We start from the raw sequence: 25,858 nt of genomic DNA on the forward strand, positions 1-25,858 counted from the left end.
AACTGTGTGGTACATTGTCCTGGTCATGGCTGTCTCAATTAATCTTTGAGAGAGTCCTCGAATACAGGGAATACAACAACATCCACAAATGACTAAGATGGGTAAAACCACGGCGATAGAGATCAAACATGAGGTGACAAGTCCAGTCCATTTCCCAAACCAACCTTTAAGCCAATTTGTGAATGGATCATTAATACCCGAGTTTTCTGCAAATTCATTCGATAAAGCTGTCAATCCTTCGAGGGCTCTAGTCACGGTTCCTCCAGGAGCTGTATTGTTAGGAATAAAGGTGCAACACATACCGCCAAACATTTTACAGACCCCTCCTCTTTCTGCCAGCGCCCTTTTTAGCTACACAAAGTACATATAAGGAACAAGGCAAATATCGATATCACCTGTAATTCTTTGCATATTTCTTATCAGTACCTATTTGTAAAATCCTGTTCAGTTTTATATCTTGTTCACTGTGTAACTAAAAATGCAATAAAACATTTTTGTGGGGGAAAAAAAATGGGAGTCTGTTGCATATACAGGTAAAGCCACATTGGCGCATCAAGGTACCGATGAAATGTGTAGTACCAAACCCTAAGCTATCTGAACTCCCAACTTTATCCCAGTTCTTCCTCCGCCTTACATATTTGAGAAAATGGCTATTTTTCCAAAATGACTGCTTTTCTTGCTAAGACCCCCACTACCTCCTGGGAAGTCCATAGTGCCCCATCATTGGTTTCAGTGGGAGGAATAGTGCTCCATCATTGGTATCAGTGGGAGGAATAGTGCCCCATCATTGGTATCAGTGGGAGGAATAGTGCCCCATCATTGGTTTCAGTGAGAGGAATAGTGCTCCATCATTGGTATCAGTGGGAGGAATGGTGCCCCATTATTGGTGTCAGTGGGAGGAATAGTGCTCCATTATTGGTGTCAGTGGGAGGAATAGTGCCCCATCATTGGTGTCAGTGAGAGGAATAGTGCTCCATTATTGGTGTCAGTGGGAGGAATAGTGCCCCATCATTGGTGTCAGTGAGAGGAATAGTGCCTCATCATTGGTGTCAGTGGGAGGAATAGTGCCCCATCATTGGTATCAGTGAGAGGAATAGTGCTCCATTATTGGTGTCAGTGAGAAGAATAGTGCTCCATTATTGGTGTCAGTGGGAGGAATAGTGCCCCATCATTGGTATCAGTGGGAGGAATGGTGCCCCATTATTGGTGTCAGTGGGAGGAATAGTGCCCCATCATTGGTGTCAGTGAGAGGAATAGTGCTCCATTATTGGTGTCAGTGGGAGGAATAGTGCCCCATCATTGGTGTCAGTGAGAGGAATAGTGCCTCATCATTGGTGTCAGTGGGAGGAATAGTGCCCCATCATTGGTATCAGTGAGAGGAATAGTGCTCCATTATTGGTGTCAGTGAGAAGAATAGTGCTCCATTATTGGTGTCAGTGGGAGGAATAGTGCCCCATCATTGGTATCAGTGGGAGGAATGGTGCCCCATTATTGGTGTCAGTGGGAGGAATAGTGCCCCATCATTGGTGTCAGTGAGAGGAATAGTGCTCCATTATTGGTGTCAGTGGGAGGAATAGTGCCCCATCATTGGTGTCAGTGAGAGAAATAGTGCCTCATCATTGGTGTCAGTGGGAGGAATAGTGCCCCATCATTGGTATCAGTGAGAGGAATAGTGCTCCATTATTGGTGTCAGTGAGAAGAATAGTGCTCCATTATTGGTGTCAGTGGGAGGAATAGTGCCCCATCATTGGTATCAGTGGGAGGAATAGTGCCCCATCATTGGTATCAGTGAGATTAATAGTTCTCCATCTTTGGTGTGAGGAATGGTGCCCTAAGTTCCACATAAAGGCAAGCAAAGGGCGATAACCGGCCCATGGGCCACAGTTTGGAGACCACTGGTCTAGGGAGTGATATGTTGTCTTTTCAGTGCTTTTAACCCTAAAACGGCCAAACCACCATACGTGGTTGTGGTGAAGTCTGAGTCACCTGAATGAGTAAAGTTTGGTGGTGATAGTGCTGTGAATGTGACAGGGGGGTTCATTTGTACCCCCATGTGTACAGCTCTGATCACCTGTATGGTCCAGGGATACACAGGCTGCTTGTACCATTCTACTGACTGGTTTTCTTAGCACAGACTTTGTTTCAGCCATCACAAGATTTGTTTGGCATCATTTCCATACTCTAGTATCGTTTTTCTCCTGAGAATAGCCCATCGCCTGCAGGGTGTAGTCATTATTGGACACCCCACCCTCTCTGTGGAATGGTACGGCCCTCAGGTATATAAGCCCAGGTTGCTACCTGAGAGGTATCAGTCTGTTGAGAACTTTGCAAACATGAGTGCGGAGGTAGCAGTAGGAGGCGCAAGTAAGCCCAGAGAACCTACTAAAGAGGATCAAACCATCCTTGATGAGGTAAGTGGTTGGGGATCCAATCCCAAGGACTTGTTAGCACCAAGTTTGATGATCTGCATTGGGACCCTGAGCTAACAATTCATCTCTGTGTGTCCTGTGCTCTCCATACAAGTGTGGTGTAGTAAATGTATTACAATGTGTCAGTATGGAGATTAATTTATACTTTAATGCATTGTAACAATGTACCCCAGTGTGCATCATAATGAGTGTTGGTATGAATGGACCCCAATAAAGGGACTAGAATGTATTTATATTAGCTAGAAATTGTGGGTGGGTGTGCGTGGGTTGGGGTTTTTTTTCCCCCCAAATGTGTAGAGGGACATCTCTATCTACTACAATCACTCTGCTTTCCTGATAAAATATGAATTGCCAAGGCAGTGTCTTGTGTTCTTTGGGACAGACTAGCTCCAAAAGCTGGTCACATAGCTTACAATTTAGGGGGGGGGGGGAGGGTTGCTTAAACTCCCACCCCAAAAAAAAATAATAAAACTCACACAGATGGGTGGTGTCCTGTACAGTGAGTTTGTGGCTGAAGCTGTGTAAGCAGCCTATGTTATGCTATTAGGATGCAGAGGCTGAGTAAACCCTGCTGCATGTTCCTATTTGACAGGTGCGTGCAGGTGTATGGGCCCCCGGACATACTTGTGCATTCAGGACTGTTCTCCACACCTGTTGACTTGGGACTTGGGGCTGTGTTCATACAGAGTAGTGATGGTGAACCTTGGCACCCCAGATGTTTTGGAACTACATTTCCCCAATGATGTGACCCTACACTGCAGAGTGCATGAGCATCATGGGTAAATGTAGTTCCAAACATCTGGGGTGCCAAGGTTCACCATCACTGCCATAGAGTAATGGGTATACCTGGCTACATGGCCAGATTACTCGTGTAATTGAGCCCTAAAATGTTCTAGTGAGTCTGGAAATTTCTATTCCACCAGAAGATTGTTTGTGAGGTCAGGTACTAGCGTTGGATGAGAAGACCTGCCTTGTAGTTCTTTCCAATTAATCTCAAAGGTGATCAGTAGGGTTGGGGTCAAGCCTCTATGGAGGACACTTTGATTTCCTCAAACCATGTCTCTATGGATGGTGCTCAGTAGGGTTGAGGTCAAGTCTCTGCCCAAACCACTCAAGTTCCTCCACACAAAATTGGCCAAAGTGTCTTTATGGAGCTGGATTTTTACACGGGGACACTCGTGCTGGAACAGAAGGGTCTTCACCAAACTGTTGCAAAAGGAACAGTGCTGGAAATATTGCTCTTGAGAGAAAAAGAGAAAAAGAATCGATCTATGGGGGGGAAGTGTTGCTGAGAAAGTTAGCCTACTCGCACATTCACTTCCTCTTTTGTCCCAACCATCAAAAACCTGAAATGGCCACCGTGACTCTCTGTAGTCTATCCAGATTACTTGTAGTCACTATTCACAACAATTATCAATCATCTTCCGGTACCTTATATTTTTTGTAATCTGTCTCGGACAGCGGGCTACGTCTATTTACCATAGGCAACATCCCCAAGTGCCTCTGTCTTCGGCCCCTGTGTCACCTAGCCACAGTGCCGGCATACTCAATAAATGAAAAAAAAAAAATTACCTTTCACAGACGGAGGACTGGATCGAATAAGTCTAGTAGCAAAGATTAGGTGTGGTTCCGGAACCGACCAGCCTCTTTTGACCACTAAACTTGAGTGGGAGGACCTAGGTCTTGGCGAGAGGGAGTCTGATACTCACCGATATTTTGGACGGAACCGTTCGATCCACCACCTAATCCTTGCTTCCGGCTCGAAAGGACCATGATGTCAGTAAAATTCCATTCTCTTACTGATCAGTCAACTCTGGTCATGTTGATTAGAAGACAGATTTATTACAGATGTACAGTACAAACGGATGAGGGACCCTTCCAGCAGAAGGTCCACAGCAAAATCACACATATAAACCTGTAAGCAACTACTTTATAGTAATATTTGGCAACCTGCATTTGGCTAAGGCACACTGGTGACTCATGGTGCATTGTCAGCTTTATTGCCAAATCAGGGGTGTGTCTATACAAGGTTTCCTATTATGTAGCATCTGCTAGTTTCTTAAGTATTGCCCCAGGCCTTGGTCAGGATTTAAGAAAGTTGCATAAACATTAAGCCAGCGCCCTTTTTAGCTACACAAAGTACATATAAGGAACAAGGCAAATATCAATATCACCTGTAATTCTTTGCATATTTCTTATCATTCCCTCCTCTGATATCTATATTTGCCTCCTCAATTTATTATTTCAGTGCAGGTCCGTTCCACAACTGGGTTTTCAGACCTTACTTCATTCAGAGGAGTACTCTCATCATCATAGATATCTTCTCCTTGGGGAACTGTGTGGTACATTGTCCTGGTCATGGCTTTCTCAATTAATCTTTGAGAGAGTCCTCGAATACAGGCAATACAACAACATCCACAAATGACTAAGATGGGTAAAACCACGGCGATAGAGATCAAACATGAGGTGACAAGTCCAGTCCATTTCCCAAACCAACCTTTAAGCCAATTTGTGAATGGATCATTAATACCCGAGTTTTCTGCAAATTCATTCGATAAAGCTGTCAATCCTTCGAGGGCTCTAGTCACGGTTCCTCCAGGAGCTGTATTGTTAGGAATAAAGGTGCAACACATACCGCCAAACATTTTACAGACCCCTCCTCTTTCTGCCAGCGCCCTTTTTAGCTACACAAAGTACATATAAGGAACAAGGCAAATATCGATATCACCTGTAATTCTTTGCATATTGCTTATCAGTACCTATTTGTAAAATCCTGTTCAGTTTTATATCTTGTTCACTGTGTAACTAAAAATGCAATAAAACATTTTTGTGGGGGAAAAAAAATGGGAGTCTGTTGCATATACAGGTAAAGCCACATTGGCGCATCAAGGTACCGATGAAATGTGTAGTACCAAACCCTAAGCTATCTGAACTCCCAACTTTATCCCAGTTCTTCCTCCGCCTTACATATTTGAGAAAATGGCTATTTTTCCAAAATGACTGCTTTTCTTGCTAAGACCCCCACTACCTCTTGGGAAGTCCATGGAGCCCACTACCATGATGTGACATTTCCATGCATGTGCCTCAGGTCTTTAGCAAATGCTGCAAGAAAACAAAAGAAACAGCGCAACCACATAGGGAAGCATTAAAAAATAAATGACAATTTATTGAAAAATAGAAATGCACTCAAAAAAGTATGCATGTGTAGGGCATAAAGGTGACTCGGGAGCCAGAAATGTCCAAAGTGTGGCCTGAGAACCACCAGCATTGGCCACTGGCTGGGAATGGACTGTTCTGAAGATGGAGGAAGCCACTGTCAATGCAACTGCAATCGGAGTTCAACCCGAGACTGGAATCCCCGATGTCACTGTAGACACAGGGTACGTTTTGAAGCCAGTCAGCTTCTTCATTAACCTCGAGAGGCTTGGAGAAACACATCTTCTATCTACAAACAAAAACACAAAAGAGAGCGCAAAGCTGCCCTAGTGTAACTCGGATTTAATATGGTAAAATTAAAAATGCTATAATGGTCAAACTCACATTGTGTGAAGGTAGGTACAGCGTAAGGATTCCACTGTGGTCACACTCCTATAACCACCTCAAGATCCCAACAGGGGAGGGGGGAGCCATTGGCGTTCAGCTTAGCTGCTCGGATCCTGGCAGCACATCCGAGGCTATCCACCACCGTGCTCAATCCACCACCACGAGGCTATCCATCACCACACAGATCCTAATGCACATGCGTCAGGTCTAGCCGGTGCTGCTCTCCAAGGACACATGAACCTGCACAAGCAGGATAGGGGGGAGAGAGTGTGGACGTCACACAGTTGTCATAGCAACTGTGTTTGCGTGTCCTCGGAGAGCAGCGCCGGCTGGACCAGGCGCATGTGCATTAGGATCTGCAGGTCGACCATGGTGGTGGATAGCCTCGGATGTGCTGCCAGGATTCGGGGAGCTAGGTTGAACATCCACGGCTCCCCCCTCCCTTGTCGGGATCTTGAGGTTATAGGAATCGTTACGGAGGAATAGTTGAGTTGAGTTGGATATTGATATAGCTTGGTCATTTACCCCATAGGATCTCAACACGCTTAGGACAGGATCTGATTAACCTACCAACATGTCTTTGAAGCGTGGGAGGAAACTGGAGTTCCCGGAGGAAACCCTCTCAGGCACAGGGAGAACATACAAACTCCAGGCAGATGGAGTCATGGTTGGGATTTGAAAAAGCGACCCCATTGCTGCTAGGTGAGAGTGCTAACCACTACATGACTGTGCTGCCCAAAAGTGCCCCATCATTGGTATTAGCGGGAGGAATAGTGTCCCATCATTGGTATCAGTGGGAGGAATAGTGCCCCATCATTGGTTTCAGTGAGAGGAATAGTGCTCCATCATTGGTATCAGTGGGAGGAATAGTGCCCCATCATTGGTATCAGTGGGAGGAATAGTGCCCCATCATTGGTTTCAGTGAGAGGAATAGTGCCCCATCATTGGTATCAGTGGGAGGAATGGTGCCCCATTATTGGTGTCAGTGGGAGGAATAGTGCCCCATCATTGGTGTCAGTGAGAGGAATAGTGCTCCATTATTGGTGTCAGTGGGAGGAATAGTGCCCCATCATTGGTGTCAGTGAGAGGAATAGTGCCTCATCATTGGTGTCAGTGGGAGGAATACTGCCCCATCATTGGTGTCAGTGAGAGGAATAGTGCTCCATTATTGGTGTCAGTGAGAAGAATAGTGCTCCATTATTGGTGTCAGTGGGAGGAATAGTGCCCCATCATTGGTATCAGTGGGAGGAATAGTGCCCCATCATTGGTGTCAGTGAGATTAATAGTTCTCCATCTTTGGTGTGAGGAATGGTGCCCTAAGTTCCACATAAAGGCAAGCAAAGGGCGATAACCGGCCCATGGGCCACAGTTTGGAGACCACTGGTCTAGGGAGTGATATGTTGTCTTTTCAGTGCTTTTAACCCTAAAACGGCCAAACCACCATACGTGGTTGTGGTGAAGTCTGAGTCACCTGAATGAGTAAAGTTTGGTGGTGATAGTGCTGTGAATGTGACAGGGGGGTTCATTTGTACCCCCATGTGTACAGCTCTGATCACCTGTATGGTCCAGGGATACACAGGCTGCTTGTACCATTCTACTGACTGGTTTTCTTAGCACAGACTTTGTTTCAGCCATCACAAGATTTGTTTGGCATCATTTCCATACTCTAGTATCGTTTTTCTCCTGAGAATAGCCCATCGCCTGTAGGGTGTAGTCATTATTGGACACCCCACCCTCTCTGTGGAATGGTACGGCCCTCAGGTATATAAGCCCAGGTTGCTACCTGAGAGGTATCAGTCTGTTGAGAACTTTGCAAACATGAGTGCGGAGGTAGCAGTAGGAGGCGCAAGTAAGCCCAGAGAACCTACTAAAGAGGATCAAACCATCCTTGATGAGGTAAGTGGTTGGGGATCCAATCCCAAGGACTTGTTAGCACCAAGTTTGATGATCTGCATTGGGACCCTGAGCTAACAATTCATCTCTGTGTGTCCTGTGCTCTCCATACAAGTGTGGTGTAGTAAATGTATTACAATGTGTCAGTATGGAGATTAATTTATACTTTAATGCATTGTAACAATGTACCCCAGTGTGCATCATAATGAGTGTTGGTATGAATGGACCCCAATAAAGGGACTAGAATGTATTTATATTAGCTAGAAATTGTGGGTGGGTGTGCGTGGGTTGGGTTTTTTTTTTCCCCCAAATGTGTAGAGGGACATCTCTATCTACTACAATCACTCTGCCTTCCTGATAAAATATGAATTGCAAAGGCAGTGTCTTGTGTTCTTTGGGACAGACTAGCTCCAAAAGCTGGTCACATAGCTTACAATTTAGGGGGGGGGGAGGTTGCTTAAACTCCCACCGCAAAAAAATAAATAAAACTCACACAGATGGGTGGTGTCCTGTACAGTGAGTTTGTGGCTGAAGCTGTGTAAGCAGCCTATGTTATGCTATTAGGATGCAGAGGCTGAGTAAACCCTGCTGCATGTTCCTATTTGACAGGTGCGTGCAGGTGTATGGGCCCCCGGACATACTTGTGCATTCAGGACTGTTCTCCACACCTGTTGACTTGGGACTTGGGGCTGTGTTCATACAGAGTAGTGATGGTGAACCTTGGCACCCCAGATGTTTTGGAACTACATTTCCCCAATGATGTGACCCTACACTGCAGAGTGCATGAGCATCATGGGTAAATGTAGTTCCAAACATCTGGGGTGCCAAGGTTCACCATCACTGCCATAGAGTAATGGGTATACCTGGCTACATGGCCAGATTACTCGTGTAATTGAGCCCTAAAATGTTCTAGTGAGTCTGGAAATTTCTATTCCACCAGAAGATTGTTTGTGAGGTCAGGTACTAGCGTTGGACCTGCCTTGTAGTTCTTTCCAATTAATCTCAAAGGTGATCAGTAGGGTTGGGGTCAAGCCTCTATGGAGGACACTTTGATTTCCTCAAACCATGTCTCTATGGATGGTGCTCAGTAGGGTTGAGGTCAAGTCTCTGCCCAAACCACTCAAGTTCCTCCACACAAAATTGGCCAAAGTGTCTTTATGGAGCTGGATTTTTACACGGGGACACTCGTGCTGGAACAGAAGGGTCTTCACCAAACTGTTGCTCCGAGGTAGGAAGTGCATGAATTTTATTTATTTTTTTTCATGTTGTAGTATTAAAGAGGAAGTAAACCCTGATGAGTTTACTTCCTCTTTCATTCCCTGTAAAGGTAAAGCATAATGGACTACTATGCATCGCATAGTAGTCCATTATGTGTCACTTACCTGACACAGGAGCCAGCGAAGTCACCGCTGTCCCCTGTAGTCTGGCGCATCCATCTTCTCAGTGGGTCTAGCCTCTGTCATTCGGTGAAGCCGCGATGACGTCACTCCCGCGCATACGCACGGGAGCCGCCACGCGTGGCATATCGCTGGTGACAGCGGTGCCTGTCTTTCGGCAAATATCTCCTAAACCGTGTAGGTTTAGGAGATATTTTTTGGACCTACAGCTAAGCCTTAATCTAGGCTTATCTGTAGGTCAAAGTGTTGTAAGGGTTTACAACCACTCTTAAAGTGGTGGTCCAGGAAAAAAATTAAAAGCCAGCAGCTACATACTGCAGCTGCTGGCTTTTAATAAATGGACACTTGCCTGTCCTGGAGTACAGCGATGTCAGCACCGCAGCTGTCTAGTGCTGCCACCGTCATTGGGGGTAAGGGTACCTGGCAGTGTAGCCTTTTGACTTCACACCAGGAACCCTACTGCGCATGCTCGAGACCCAGCTCTCCTCCCATATTTTCCTGGTGGCCGGAGGAGGGAGCCCCGCAGTGATTCCACGCCTGGACTCCCAGAAGTGGGAAAGGATACCTGTCAAAGATGGGTATCCTGCCCCCCCGAAAGGTGCCAATTGTGACACCGGAGGGGGAGGAATCCGATGAGTGGAAGTTCCACTTTAGGGTGGAGCTCTGCTTTAATCGTACACTTCACTGGAACTATATCTTGTAAGGGGGTTCACATTATTGTACCTCCCCACTTTGAGATGGTACTCAGGGACACCTATTGGCAAAAGTATGCAGGCATAGGAGACACGCCCCTTAAAGGAGACTTGTCCAAAAAAAATTAAACCCACAAGTGCATGGGTTTTTTTTTTTTTTTTTTCTCTTCCTCCAACTGTTCTTTTGTACTGGCTTCTGGACTTTACAAAAGCAGCATTTTACAAAGTGTGTGTACTATGTAAGGGTGCCATGAATGGGTTCCATTCCTGACTGCTTACTTGGTGTTGGCTGTGATTGGCTCAAGGTTATCATGGTACCTGACTACCCAGGACCCATTCATACCATGCAGCCAATCACAGCATGTCCACAGTAACTAAACTGTCATGAATGTTAACCCATTCATGACAGCTAAAACCGTTGCTTATAACTGTTTCCCTGTTTATAAGCAATTATGTTAAAAAAAAACTAAATCCCTGATCACCCCATACCCCTGGAGTAGTATTTCTATGGTGACACTGAACCTATCTGACAGGATGTGAAAAACAAACTGGGGGGGGGGGAATTTATTTCTTTTTAAAAAGTGACAAACTTGCAACTTCAAAACTCCCTTTTCCTAATACTTTGGCCTGTCTACTTTCCAAAGGCGGGATATTTGTACTGTCCTGGCACTTTAGGGCCCCGGGGGTCCTTATGGACCTTGCTTTTGTGCACTGGTCCACCTCATTTGGTGGAGGGGGGATTATATTGTGGGGTTTAACAGGGGTTGGGCTTGGCCCCTTAGCTCCAGTGAAGGAAACTCATAAGGCGTCAGCATACCAAGACATTTTGGACAATTTCATGCTCCCAACTTTGTGGGAACAGTTTGGGGATGACTGCGCACCAGTCCACAAAGCAAGGTCCATAAAGACGTGGAGGAACTTGACTGGCCTGCGGGGGGTCTTGACCTCAACCAATAAAACACCTTTGGGATGAATTGGAGGGGGGACTGTGAGCCAGGCCTCACCGTCTGACCTCACAAATGCTCTTCTGGAAGAATGGTCAAAAATTCCCATAGACACACTCCTAAACCTTGTGGACGGCCTTCCCAGAAGAGTTGAAGCTGTTATATCTGCAAAGGGTGGGCCAACTCAATATTGAAACCTACGGACTAAGACTGGGATGCCATTAAAGTTCATGTGCATGTAAAGGCAGGCGTCACAATAATTTTGGTAGTATAGCATAATCTGGAATATAAAGGGAAGCATTTTCCATAGGCTTTTCTGGTGCCTTTAAGCAAAAGTGCTCTAACTTTCCTTGGTGTGGAAGTGGCCAAAGTGGACCATCCCCTTCACTAAAAAAGGCATTGTACAACTTTGCATGCTGACATTCAATCTTCTTTTTTTATTTTTTTATTTATTTTTCCCTCTTAGGTGAAGGAACAGTATGAGAAGCAGTCTGGGACTAACACTGGAAAATTTAAGGCAGTCCTTGTCCGTACTCAGGTTGTTGCTGGAACAAATTACTTTATCAAGGTAATGCTTTGGGTTTTATGGAACATTGTCAGTTTAGGGCTCAATGCTATACTGTCCCCCCCCCCCCCCCAGCTCTAACATATACTGCAGTGCTGTATAGAGAATAGGAAAGATGGTGATAAGAGCAAACACTATTATGAGGCAAGTAAGCTAAAACAACATAATGCACATACAATGTCAATGATTTAAAAATGATGAACCCAATGTGTAGTAATATTAATTAGTATGAAGAGTTCCAATATAGAAGTCCATATATAATCGGCACTGGTGACACCTCCCTTGTGAGTGAAGCAGACTCTGTGTAATGTTTGGGGGTTATAAGTAATTTTCTAGCAAACCATTTTTACTTGTAAACGCCATCTAAAAAAAGAGGCCTGGTCTTAAAGTGGTTACAATTTTTTTACTAGAAAATTACTTAGAACACCCAAACGTAACTTTTTTTTTTTTTTTACAACCTAGAAGAACATTACAGACCTGTCAGAGCACGATGCGGATGAGGATGGACCGCAGTCTGTCCTCCAGTAATGGAGGGGGGGGTGGGAGAAACAGAATTAGGTTTTTCCTTCGTCACACTTGATCAGATGTTGGAGGACATGTCGCTGCTGACATCCATTCATACTCCTCTATGGAGTTTCTGTTCAGGTCCACCAAAAAAGAATTGACAGGCAGACCTGAACAGATTATCCATGTGAAAGGGGCCTCAATCTCCATAGGTTAAACTTCAATTCTGCAAGTTGCATATTTTGCGTTACAGAGGAGGTCTAGGGCTGGAATTATTGCTCTCACTCTACCAATTGTGGCGATACCTCGTATGTGGGTGCTTCTGCACGTGAGCTCGGCAGGGCATGTTTAAAAAAAAAAAGTTACTTTTTAGACTGTTAAATGTTACTTTTTTATTCCTATTACAAGGAATAAAACATCCCTTGTAATGGGAATAAAAGCATGGCAGGGCCTCTTGAATGAGATCTGGAGTCAAAAAGACCTCATGTCTCATATTTACACTATAAAATGCAATAAATAGTTTTTTTTTGTTTTTTTAAAAAGCTCAGTTATAAACAGAAGTGATATTTTGATGTCTCTTCTGCCCTGCAATGGAGGGGGGTGCCCCCCCCCCCCCTTGTCTCCATACCCAGCATGGGTTAGAATAAAATGAAGCCACAAGAACCGCACTCTTCTCAAACAGGCCCAGTATGTGGACCCACACCTCCCCCCTGAGACTACAGTCCCAGACAAGAGGCTATGTGTATTAGGTAAATATAAAGTGTACCCGAATTAAACATTTATAATAAGTACTAATTCCAATATCTCATACTAAACATACTCATTCATGAATTAAATTGAAAGGGAATGTATATAAATTACAACATGTGAAAACCTGTGAAAAAAAACATAAAAAGCACATATAAACAAATATTTAAATGCGTTGTATATGACAGTCCTCAAAATAAGTCCATCTATGAAACCAAATTCAAAGATGCAAAACACCATGTGTAAATTCCAGTGTTCAAGGGAAATGGTTATTTACTTCATATTCCAATTCGTGAAGCATGCTCAAGTGCACCACCAAAGGCCAAAATGGCTCTTTACCAGATATTGCAGGTTAAATCGCATATCAAAAGAAGAAGCAGGGTTGTATACACTCCTCAATCCTCCAATCACCACCACTCCTTGGAGCCACAATTCAATGTCATAGACTCCAATTTATATATGGAGAATGGTCCACCATTAAAAAAAGGGAAAAAAACACTCCAATAGTGTAAAATCGCTTATTTAATAAAAATTATCTCCAAAAAAAGAAACACACTTACAAACATGCAGCAAGATATAGCTTATCGAGTGCGAAGCGTCGGCCGTACGCACATCTCCACAGGCCTATCCTTCTCCAGATGGTGTAGGTAACAATTGTCAAGGCAATAACAGCGTGTCACACCGCCATGCGCGTTCCGTGATAATTCACGTAGTCTCGGGGCACGACGACGTGAATTATCACGAAACGCGTAGGGCGGCGTGACACGCTGTTATTGCCTTGACGATTGTTACCTACACCATCTGGAGAAGGATAGGCCTGTGGAGATGTGAGTACGGCCGACGCTTCCCACTCGATAAGCCATATCTTGCTTCGTGTTTCTTTTTTTGGAGATAATTTTTATTAAATAAGCGATTTTACACTATTGGAGTGTTTTTTTCCCTTTTTTTTAATGGTGGATCATTCTCCATATATAAATTGGAGTCTATGACATTGAATTGTGGCTCCAAGGAGTGGTGGTGATTGGAGGATTGAGGAGTGTATACAACCCTGCTTCTTCTTTTGATATGCGATTTAACCTGCAATATCTGGTAAGGAGCCATTTTGGCCTTTGGTGGTGCACTTGAGCATGCTTCACGAATTGGAATATGAAGTAAATAACCATTTCCCTTGAACACTGGAATTTACACATGGTGTTTTGCATCTTTGAATTTGGTTTCATAGATGGACTTATTTTGAGGACTGTCATATACAACGCATTTGAATATTTGTTTATATGTGCTTTTTATGTTTTTTTTTTCACATGTTGTAATTTATATACATTCCCTTTCAATTTAATTCATGAATGAGTATGTTTAGTATGGGATATTGGAATTGGTACTTATTAAAAATGTTTAATTTGGGTACACTTTATATTTACCTAATACACATAGCCTCTCGTCTGGGACTGTAGTCTCAGGGGGGAGGTGTGGGTCCACATACTGGGCCTGTTTGAGAAGAGCGTGGTTCTTGTGGCTTCATTTTATTCTAATCTATACTTTGGTATATAATAGAACTGCAGCACTGACGTAAGTTGATTCTTTCCTTTTTCACATTACTATAGCGCGATATTTTTTTTTTTTTTTTTTCATACCCAGCATGGGACAACATCCGATCGCTGTGGAGGGCACTGCTGCTGAAAGTGAATCTGCCACAGAGACCACTACTATCTCAAAGCGGACCACCAGCCGAAGAGGATACCGGGGTTATGGCGGCTAGCTTTTGCCATAACAATATTCCTCTTAAAACTTGGGAAACTGTGCAATGTACAGGGAGAGGGACAATTGTAGACACTCACTCAGGTTGAACTGGATGGACTGGTGTCTTTATTCAACCTTACTGACTATGAAACTATATTGGCATGTGGTGGTCTGGAAATGGTTACTATAATGGTGGAATTAACTTTGTTTTTCAGGTGGAGACTGGAGAGGACAAGTATATCCACGTTCGAATCTTGTTACCTCTGCCTGGTTCAGACGAGGGACCCACTATGATGTCTTTCCAGGCAGATAAGACCAAGGATGATGAGCTAAAGTATTTCTAGGGTGGAGATGAGGGCCAATCACAGTGATCAGAACCTCCCATCCTCTTCAAACTCAAAGGACCAACAACAAGGGGGTTAAAGCCTGGAAGTAGACGATCTGATCTTCCAGAAATGCACTTGGCTGACAACGCACAACATCCTCCCTCCTGGACTGAGATTTCCTGACTTTAAGCCTGAACACTAATGATCTATAGAACAGACGCATATTCGTTTGTAATGTCCTGTTCAGTGTTATCTTATTGTAATGAGAACTGAGTAATGCAATAAAATATTTTTGAAGAGGGTTTTTGTTGCCTAAATTTGCAAATCTAAAGCCACACTTTGTAAATAACTCATCTGACCTCCCAATTTTATTCTGGTCCCACCCTTACATAATTGGGGTATTTGTGTAGGGGGGGGCTTTAATAATCTTCATGCTGCAGAACAGCATTTCTGCTTTTCATGCCCAGGCCCCCTCTACCACCTGGCAAGTCCACATCCAGGACTGAGGAATATTTGCATATTTGGGGGATAGTGGGGTTGCCGCCTGTCCAGGATTCACCCAGACAGTCTGGGCTTTTGAATTGTGTCTGGTTTGCAGTCAGCCCGAAAACTGGACAGATTATTCAGACTAGTCTGTGGCTCCCTAAGATGGCTGGAGAGAGAATTGGGTTTTCTCCTCCCTGCAGGGGGTGATGGAGCTGGCACAGAATTGGGAGGAAGGAGCTGCATTTTCAGTTTGCTATGTGGGGAGGGGGGGGGGGTTGGGAGAGACAACTGATGTGTGGAAGGACACCTGGGGGTACCTGATGTATTGGGGGGGGGCACCTAGGGTTGCCACTTTAGTAGCATGCAACTTTTTTTTTATTTTTTTAGCATTCAAAAATGGAGGGGCAGAGTGGCAACCCTTTCATTTGTTTTGAATACTACAAAAAATTGCATGCCACTAAAGTGTTCAGGTTTGGCTTTAAGAAAAGATAGCAACCCTAGATGCCATGCCTGCACAGGTGTCTATAATGTCTTAGAACCAAGCCACATGGTAGGTCCCAGACTCTTGTAAGATCAGAGCGGCTGTGGGATAAGGAGTTCCTTATTGACAGCAAAAAGACCAAGCCTATTTTTCAACTTGGTGTTTAACAGTTGGGTAGCGGCGGCTCCTGAAGAGCATGCGCTACGCATTTTTTAAAGTTATGCCTGGACTGCAGCTTGGTTTGGGTACAATTGTCTAAACTTAGACTTCAGCATCAGTCTGACTAGACTGCAAGATGTTCAGCCTGGCCACACGGGGCACTGTCTCCTCTGGCAGGCATGGAACTATGGTCTGGTTAGGTGCTTAATTTACTCTCTCGGAGCCTGCCCAGTGGGAGTGATGTTCTTGCTGTGCTTTCTGGGAGAGGGTATTTAAGATGTGGACGTCACGTGGTTCCGGTCCAGAATGATGTACTGACTTCATGGTCCTGCTCCTTCTGACCAGCCCCCAGGAAGGCTATGGCCTGGGGTGCGGATCCACCGGATTTTGATGTCTCTGGGCTGGCTAGCCTGAGGCAAGGAAACTAAAGAAGGATTCTGAGGTGGTTGGATGCCGTCTCCGGTTTGGGAGAGACCCAGTGACTTCAAGCATTCCAGGGGAGGATGCTTCAGAAGACCATGTACCGGTTGGTTTCTTAGAGCCTGGAAGGGCTGAAGTACCCAAGAGAATCCAGTCTTGTGGATATCACCAAGCTGGCAGAAAGATCCAGGTATCCCACAAGTGTTTTTAAGTTTAGTTTCCCTACATGTTCTACAACATCTGTGGCAGAGAATAGTTCCTGAGTAAGCGCCTTGTGAGAGGGACTGTCCAACCTGAGTGATCATCCAGTTGCGAATGGCTATTCTCTGGATGCAGTCAAAGTAAGCAAGTTCTTCAACATTTAGAATTTAACACTAAGTACCTTAACTTTCTTTCCAACCCTCTGATTCCAATTTATGAGACTGTTCATTGTCTACGTGTTGCGAATAAAATCCATTCAAGTGGATCTGTTGTCAGTCTCACTTACTGGGCCATTTACTACAGGACACCCCTAGATGTGAAACGAGGAGAACAGAAGGTAACGGTAAGCCCATATCTAACCAGCAGCTCTTTTGGGGGGTAGTGCTAGTTAATTTTTGCCGTGAGATCACCGTTATCGGCGGCGGAAGAGGTGCCACTCCCCTCCCGCACACTCCGCCGGTAGCGGCGATCGGGTCCTATTGATGGCTGGGTATGGAGACGAGTGAGGTTAAGATGGCCCCCACTCGTCTCTATACCATAGGAGGTATGACGTAGTTTCTGCCCATACAGGTAAATTTTTCCAAATTAGTTTTTTTTTTTTATAAGTCCAAATATGAGATCTGGGGACATTTTGACCCCAGATCTCATATTTTAAGAGGACCTGTCATGCTTTTTTTTTTCTATTACAAGGGATGTTTACATTCCTTGTAATAGGAATAAAAGTTTTTTTTTTTAAAGTGTAAAAATAAAGTAAAATAAGAAAAAAAATGTTTTTTTTTTAAAAAACGCCCCTGTCCCGACGAGCTCGCGCGCAGAAGCACCTGCATATGAAAACGGCAGTCAAACCGCACATGTGAGGCATCGCCGCGATCGGTAGAGAGAGAGAGCAATAATTCTAGCCCTAGACCTCCTCTGTAACACAAAACATGCAACCTGTAAACATTTTTAACTGTCGCTTATGGAGATTTTTGAGGGTAAAAGTTTGACGCCATTCCATGAGCGGGTGCAATTTTGAAGCGTGACATATTGGGTATCAATTTACTCGGCGTAACATCTTTCACAATATAAAAAAAAAGGGGCTAATTTTACTGTTGTCTTATATTTATTTTTTTATTTAAAAAAGTGCGTTTGTAAGACCGCTGCGCAAATACGGTGTGAAAAGTATTGCAATGATCGCCATTTTATTCTCTAGGGTGTTAGAAAAAAAATTATAATGTTTGGAGGTTCTAAGTAATTTTCTACCAAAAAAAAAAACAATAGACCACATGGTCAAGTTTGAAGACTTATTATCATATCTTTAATAAGTAAGAAAGATACTAATAATTTTATCATTGTACTATTTTTTTGTAAGTATTTTCATTTAAGTGTGTACAATAAAATACACATTTTTGATTTAGGCTGACTCAGAACTAATTAAGGAAATTCGTCTCACAATCTCAATCGGTCTCACCAGATATATATAAGAGATATATATTTAAGATATTTGCAAATATTTTTACATTGGCTCAGCCATCCAGTCAATCATAAGTCGGAAGTTTTTTTTTTTTTCAACTTCCATCCTTTGATCAGAGGGGAAAGAAGAGAAATTAACTTCGCAAAGATTGAAAAGAACCTACAAGAAAATTATGATATTGATGATTGTAAAAGACCGGAGAATTTCAGATATACACAAAAACTCTTGACAGATTTGAATTTGAGTTTGGCGGGAAACTGAAAAGTTTTATATTTTGTGAGTAGAAAAGTAATATGGCATTTGTAGATGTTTTAGCTGATGAAAGTACATTAGAATTTAACCACTTGCTTACTGGGCACTTAAACCCCCCTCAGTCCCAGACCAATTTTCAGCTTTCAGCGCTGATGCACTTTGAATGACAATTGCGCGGGCATACAACACTGTACCCAAATGAAATTTTTATCATTTTTTTTTCCCAAAAATAGAGCTTTCTTTTGGTGGTATTTAGTTACAGCTCGGAGTTTTATTTTTTGCTAAACAAACAAAAAAAGATGCAAAAAAATAAAAAATCATGTTTTAATAGTTTGTTATAAAATTTTGCAAACGGGTCATTTTTCTCCTTCATTGAAGTGCGCTGATTAGGCGGCACTGATAGGCTGCATTGGTGGGCACTGATGGGCTGCATTGGTGGGCACTGATAGGCTGCATTGGTGGGCACTGGTAGGCTGCACTGATAGGCATAGTTAAGGCGGCACTAATGGGCACAGATAAGGCGGCACCGATGGGCACAGATAAGGCGGCACCGATGGGCATAGATAAGGCGGCACTGATGGGCAAAGATGGGCACAGATAAGATGGCACGGATGGGTGGCACGGATGGGCACTGATAGGTACCACTGATAGATGGGACTGATGGGCACTGATAGGTGGCACTGATAGGTGGCTCTGATAGGTGGCACTGCTGAGCACTGATGGGCGGCACTGCTGGGCCCTGTTGGGTGGCACTGCTGGGCACTGATGGGCGGCACTGGGGTGCAGCACCTTTGAGGCAGATTGTGGGCACTGTGGGTGGCACTGTGGGTGGCACTGCTGGGCACTGCTGGGTGGCACTGTGGGCACTGCTGGTTGGCACTATGGGCACTGCTGGGTGGCACTGACGGGGGGCACTTACTTTTTATTAGGGTGGCACTGCAGGGGGCAGGTGGGCACTGGCAGGGGGAAGGTGGGCGCTTGCATTGCCGCTGGTGATCGGCTTTTTTTTTTTCTCCTCGCGCTGTCAGCGCGAGGAGGAATACTAGCCGATTACCAGCTCTGTTATATCACCTGATCAGCTGTCATTGGCTGACAGCTGATCACGTGATAAGGGGTCGGGATCGACCCCTTGCACGGATCGGTGATCAGGCGAGTCTCATGGACTCGCCGATCACAGAGCGCGCCGCGCGCACCCCTCAGGGGGCGCGCAGGCCGCTCGTTCAATAGACGTAGTCCCGGAAAAGGAGATCCGCGCTGTAGCCGTCATTTGGCTATAGCGCGGATCTCAAGTGGTTAAAGGTTTATCGAAACAGGTCTCTGATGCTGTTTTATGGAAATCAATGTATAATCAATGCTTTCAGGCAAATGCTGACATTGAGAAGGATAGATTCTCATTAGTTAAAACAAAGAAAAAATTACGTAATGTAATGAAGCTAGTAAAAATTTATAATACAATGGTGTTTGATATACCAGGAAAACAAAGTCAAAATGTAACTGAAAATACACATGAAAATGTATTTTTTGAACCTAGTTGTTCAAGTTGTGAAACTTTTTGTACGTATATTGAGCATTTAGAGAATGCAATAGAAATTGCAGCAACGCAGGAGAGGAAATATACTGAACAATTATTGACTGAAAAAGTTGAATTGGAACATAAAATGAATGCATTATTGCAATAGTTTAAAGAAAAAGAAAGTCAAATAGTTTTTTTGACTCAGGAAAAAATTGAACATGAGAATATTCTAAGTCTGCGTAAAACCCAATTACTGCAAGCTGAGTCTTTTGCACATGCTCAGTGCTTAAAAATGGAGGATCTTGAACACGTGACAAAGGCAGACGTGAGCGTTATGTCTTGTGATGAGTCAAATGTTAATATTTCCTCAGACAATGAAAGTGGGAAGTCAGTTGACTTCAATAATACTGATATTAAGCAGAAATGTAAATTTTCATTGCCATATGCTCAGAGGAAAGGTTATACAAAAAGAGCAACTCTTAAACGAGAGGGTCGCATATCTAGGGTTTGTTTGTTGGCTAATAATAATAATAATGATATACAAAAGAGGTTGTATTATCCGAAAACTTTGCCAAGGCGTCGTGAGGTTTATTCGGTACGCTGGTGTAGTAATTTGAAGTATAGAGTCATAATAATCAAACTTATTTCCCTTCTAAGACCCAAAGGCAAAGATTGCAAACTGAAAATAGTCCATTAAGACAGGCAAGGTTTCATTATGTAGCATATAAGACTGTGAAAACAGTTAGCAGTCCTTAAATTAACTGCAGATATGGTAAGCATTTTCTGGTTGATGTTTACTTGCTATGAATAAGGTTATTGATTTGAGTTTAAAAGAAATTTGGTTTTGACGTTTGGAATATTATTGAGGACTTTGATATAATTTTAATATTTTCAAGGATAATCCATTGGATTATTATTATTTTTTATCAATGTTTCATTGTTATGATTATTATGTTTTTATTTTTGTTTTGTTCAGGTTGAACATTGAAAGGTTTAGTTCACTTGAAAAGAAGGGTAAAAGAATAGTTTTGTATTCAGTAACTGAATATATTTTCAGCATGGTACTCAATTAGCAACTGAATGAATACATTATGTTTAAGACAACAGAGAGTTAGCTGTAGGCAGTAGGACTACAGACACATTCAATTAGCTAAGAAAACAGATTTGTATGGAGAATTAGTAGTTCAACCTGAAATGGTCCCAATTTATGTTGTGAAGAAAATAGACACACATATTCCTTTAATTTCAGAGGAACAAAAAGAACATGTCGCTTTTTCTTTTTCATCGGGTGTCACAAAATTATTATTTGGGTCATTAGACCATAAGTTTGTGTCATGACTAAAAGGGTTTTTGTGTTTCATATATCACAACATCTACAGGTGGGATTCCCTAATGATGATGCTTTAATTATTGTTTAGATGTTGATTAATAATTTTTTTCTAGTTTGGGGTATACCAGCACACCTCAGTAGTGACAGAGGATGTGTAAAATCTTGGGATTAGAACAGAGATTTCATGTATCATATCATCCACAGTGTTAGGTTGCTCGTCTTCTGTAAGTAACCCCTGGTAGCCTAGGCTAGGATGGAAGAGCGGAGGTCCCGTTCACCGGTGGGCAGACATCACACATACTCGATTTGTACGTGAATAATGGCTGCGAGGTTTATTAACTTACACATAGCCTTTTATGCAGTAGGAGAAAAAGACCCTGCCCCTTAGAAGGCATTACACATAAACATACGTCAGCATTATACTTCCTCAAACAATAGTCCTTGTTAATAAATATAGACCAAAGGTTAGTTAGCTCGTTACGCTTTGCACATCAGTGTCTGCTGACTGACCCCAAATATGTCAAGAGTTCAGCAAAACCATTTTCAACCAGCATTACCTCACCATGCAGTTAGTATCACAAGTTGAAACAGACAATTGATGCTTGTATAGAAACTTGAGACTGACCTTCTGGTCAGACTTGAGTAATCATCTTTTTTTGTCATGCTACTAATTATCACGTTATCAGTAGTTTGTTACGTACACATAACCCAGACTTTGTTACTCATAAAATAAAAGTAAAGCATAAATAAAAAAAGGTACCTTATACCTTATAATCCTCCCTTTGGCCATTCTGTACTATACAGAATGGTCAAAACCTAATCAAGGTTCATGTTCCTGATTCTTATACCAAATATTTGAACTATTGGGAATGGCGGTTAACTTTAGGGTCTCCTGATTTGATACAGTCCCCTTAGCAGAACAAAGACATCCTACAATTCTATAGCAAGCGTATAAAAATAAAATAAAAAACAATATGATCACAATAGTCATGGCTGTGTTTTTTAACCAAGAGGTTATATTTTCAAGACTAAAATTGGCTAGAGGGTCCCATGTTATTGCAATATTCCTAGCCTCGTCTTGGAGTTTATTTACTTCTTTTCTGTGTTGTGCAATTATATTATAGTAATCAGGTATTTCAATGCTAGTATTATGAATCCAGGTACAGCACTCATAGTCTTCCGTAACTTCACAAAGCCCTGTGAGTGCTGCACTCATACTTTCTATGGCCAGTTCATGTAGTTCTAGCTGTTTCCTTATTGCCCTAGTTTCTATGTTTAATTTAGTGATATCGTCGGAATTCTTTTCCAAGATCTCATCAATAATTCCAGTATAATTATTCAGTCTCTTCATTAAATCTATTCCCCATCCTGTCCAGGATGGGAACCAGGCCCATGCCATATCTTTTTCTAGGAATACCTTTCTCTTATTACGATGTTTAAGGGGATATCTGGGATGAACACTTTATACAATTTGTCGGAATAGCCAGAAAATGTAAGAGTTGATAAGAGTTGAGCCATAGGGGAAGTGGTGCTGGTATTTAAGAATTGGTATAATGTGGTGTTTAAGGTGGTGTCTTGAGTTCTATAAAAGGTCTCGTTTAATGCTGTCATTGAAATATTAAGCTTTGATTGCTTACAAATTTCGGCTCCCTTGGTAGTATTTCCCAACCTAAAACACCAATCTGGATAATGGCTTCTACCTATGATCTGAAAAGTGAGGGTTTTGTTAGAAGCTTTTCTTGTAACATCGGTAAGAACTATTGGGGGTGTGCCTTTAAGGAGAAGGGTGAAATTTAAAGGTATGGCCATCAAAGGAATCCTAGCAGTACTAGGGTGAAGCTTACTACATATCCAGCATTTATCAAAACCTGATTTTTGGGCATAACTGTATTTAAATTTTAATAACAACATTTTATCAGTGAACTCTTGGGGAGGTTCACTTCTTTTGTGTCTAACAGCGGGTGTGTTATTTGTCTTGGGGGAGGGAGTCCCACAAATCCCTTTTAATGGTCCCAAATCTTCTGGGTGGTATATACAATTAGCTATCAACCAGGTTGGTAAAAAACACTACTAGGGTAATACAGCATAAGAGGCACAAGGCCTTCCCTGACACTGATGGAGAAAGCATCTTTGTTTTTTAAAGTTCTGATTATTTGTTATCTAAGAGTTCTGTTCTTCTTCTTTGTTTCTCATCCCGGCAGTTGTTGGCTCTGTTTTGTCCTTTTGAGGGGGTGTGGGATCTTCCAGGGAAATTTGTTCTATGCCTCTCTGAACTTCTTGTAGATCTTGTTCTTGGGAGTTGCTGCTCTCTGTCACTGCCAGGGGCTCTGGAGTCGAGGGAAGCTGGGGACACTTTTTAAGACGGCTGGCGTGGATCCAGGTGTTTCCTAGGTCTGTTAACACTGCGGTCCTGGATACCTTTTCCACCTTCCATGGTCCTGAGAAAGCCGGTCCGATACTCTTTCTTTGTGCTAATTGTTTGATCAGCACTTTATCCCCAGGGATGAAGGGATGCGTTGGTTCTGTGGGAAGAGGGAAAAAGGTGACAGAAACTTGTTCATTTATTTCGTGGAGCATACTTACCAGGTTTTTCACGTACATTTCCTGTTGGGAATAAATGTTAATGTCAGAGTTAGGGTCTAATGGGGGTAATAGTCAGAAGTTGGATTTGTTTATTCAAATTATTTGTACAAAAAGATTTATTATACAGGTTGGTTAAAGGGGCAGCTCCTATGTGTCCTGGGCCATGGAGGTATGAGAGTATGAGAATGCAACTTGCTTCAGGTATTCCCAGTACCTTCCCCTCTTTTGTCCAAAGACCCTCGGGGTCTTTGGTCAATCCTTCCTTTGTCCAAAAATGGACATCATCTTCTGTGGCCATTGATTGCATCTGTGCTATGACAGTTTTAAAGTTAGGTGCTGCGAAGTGTTCCTTGAAAAACATTGTTGTGGGGGCAGGTGGGTTAGGGGAAAAGGCAGCAGCTCTTTTAGCTTCTCTGTCAGCAAGAGCATTCCCTTTTGAAACACGACTGCTGTCAGAGGAGTGTGCCTTTACTTTAATTATGGCTACCTTTTTTGGAAGAATGGCTTGGAGGAGAGCACTAATCTGTGTGGAGTTGGCAATTATTTTGTTGTCTGCTGTTTTAAAACCTCTATTGGCCCATATCACACCAAAATCATGCACCACTCCAAAAGCATATCTACTGTCTGTGTAGACGTTCACCTCTTTACCGGTGAATAGAATGCAGGCCCTAGTGAGGGCTTCTAACTCTGCTACCTGGGCTGAAGAAGGAGGTAATGATTTTGCCTCCAGTACGATGTCTGGTAGTTGAACAACTGCATAACCGGTTAAAAAGGTGGAGTCAAAGGGACGTGAGCAGCTACCGTCAACGAAAACGTCCTCTGCACCTGAGATAGGGGTGTCAGTGAGATCCGGTCTGGGACTGGTAATAGCAGCAACCTTTTCCGAACAGTCATGTATAATGTCTGGGTCATGTGGTAAAAGCAACATGGAATGCAAAAAGCGCACAGCGGGGTTGCTGGCAGGCATATATTTGAGTGTGAGGTTATCAGTGTTCATCAGTGTTATCTCATAACCACTAAGTCTTTGCGAGGTCATATGTTGGGTATTCATGTTCTGAATAAGATGCGTGACTGAATGAGTGGTATAGAGAGTCAATGGGTGACCTAGCACTAATTTGTTTGCATCTTGTACAGCCATTGCACAGGCAGCAAGATTTTGGAGACAGGATGGCATTCCCTGTACTTGGATGGGGAGTTTTTTTGATAGATATGAGACAGGGCGATACCCTGATCCATGTTGTTGTGTTAGCACGGCGGCAAAAGAGCTTCCTGAAACTACACAGTAAAGTTGAAAAGGTTTACCGTAGTTCACCAACCCTAGGGCGGGGGCACCTGACAGGCTGTATAGTAAAGCTTTAAAAGCTTTCAGTCTGTCTTCTGTCCAATCTATCAATTTGGGGGCGTTTGACCCAGTAGCCTCTCGTAGGATGCTATCGTAATGAGAACAGTCTGGGATCCACTGGCGACAATATACAATTGCGCCTAGGAAAGAAAGAAGTGCTGCTTTGTCTTTTGGAGGACTGAGAGCCTGCAGGGCTGCGGCGCGTTTGGGTGACACCAGCCTTGTTCCTTCTCTAAGGATACAACCTAAGTATTCAACTTGGGATTGGCACCATTGCACCTTCTTCCTGGAGGCGAGGTGTCCAGCTCGGGCTAGGTGTCCCAACAGTGATTGTTGAATCGACCGCACAATCTTCAGCAGTTCGACTGCACAGGAGCAAGTCGTCCACATACTGTATCAGTACCGACCCTCGCTCAGATGTCCAAGACTTGACAGTCTCATTGAGCACCATTGAGAAGGCGGCTGGGCTGTCTACATACCCTTGCGGTAAACGCGTCCAGGTTAGTTGGCCCCCGGCCCAGGAGAAGGCGTAGATTGGTTGCGCCTCCTCAGCAATAGGAACGCTAAAGAAAGCATTCGCTAGATCAATTACTGTATAACAGAGGGAGCCTGCCGGTATGCGTGAGAAAATAAATGTGATATCTGACACTAAGGGCGGGAGTGGAACCACTTGTTTGTTTACTGCTCTGAGGTCTTGGACTAATCTCCACTCGCCACTGGCCTTCTTTACAGGGTAAATGGGTGTGTTCCAGGGGCTAATAATTGGTTTTAGGATACCTTTAGATATGTAATCATTGATCTGGGGGGAAATGCCTTGGGTTTTTTCGGGGGGCAAGGGGTATTGTTTGTGATATTGTGTCT

The 25,858-nt window shown here is 43.3% G+C and overlaps 1 protein-coding gene across 1 annotated transcript; it reads left to right on the forward strand.

The window, feature by feature from the left end:
- The first annotated feature begins 7,790 nt into the window (after nt 1–7,790).
- On the forward strand, nt 7,791–15,073 carry LOC143981673 (cystatin-A-like). Its single transcript, XM_077479675.1, has 3 exons — nt 7,791–7,868; nt 11,365–11,466; nt 14,667–15,073. Exons 1-3 carry the CDS (start codon nt 7,791–7,793, stop codon nt 14,793–14,795), a joined length of 309 nt encoding a protein of 102 aa, XP_077335801.1. The 3' UTR covers nt 14,796–15,073.
- The last annotated feature ends 10,785 nt before the right edge of the window (nt 15,074–25,858 follow it).

This window comes from Lithobates pipiens, unplaced genomic scaffold (genome assembly GCF_037356315.1).
Source record: "Lithobates pipiens isolate NorthernLeopardFrog02 unplaced genomic scaffold, aLitPip1_a1.2 Scaffold_16, whole genome shotgun sequence".
NCBI classification, from domain to species: Eukaryota; Metazoa; Chordata; class Amphibia; order Anura; family Ranidae; genus Lithobates; species Lithobates pipiens.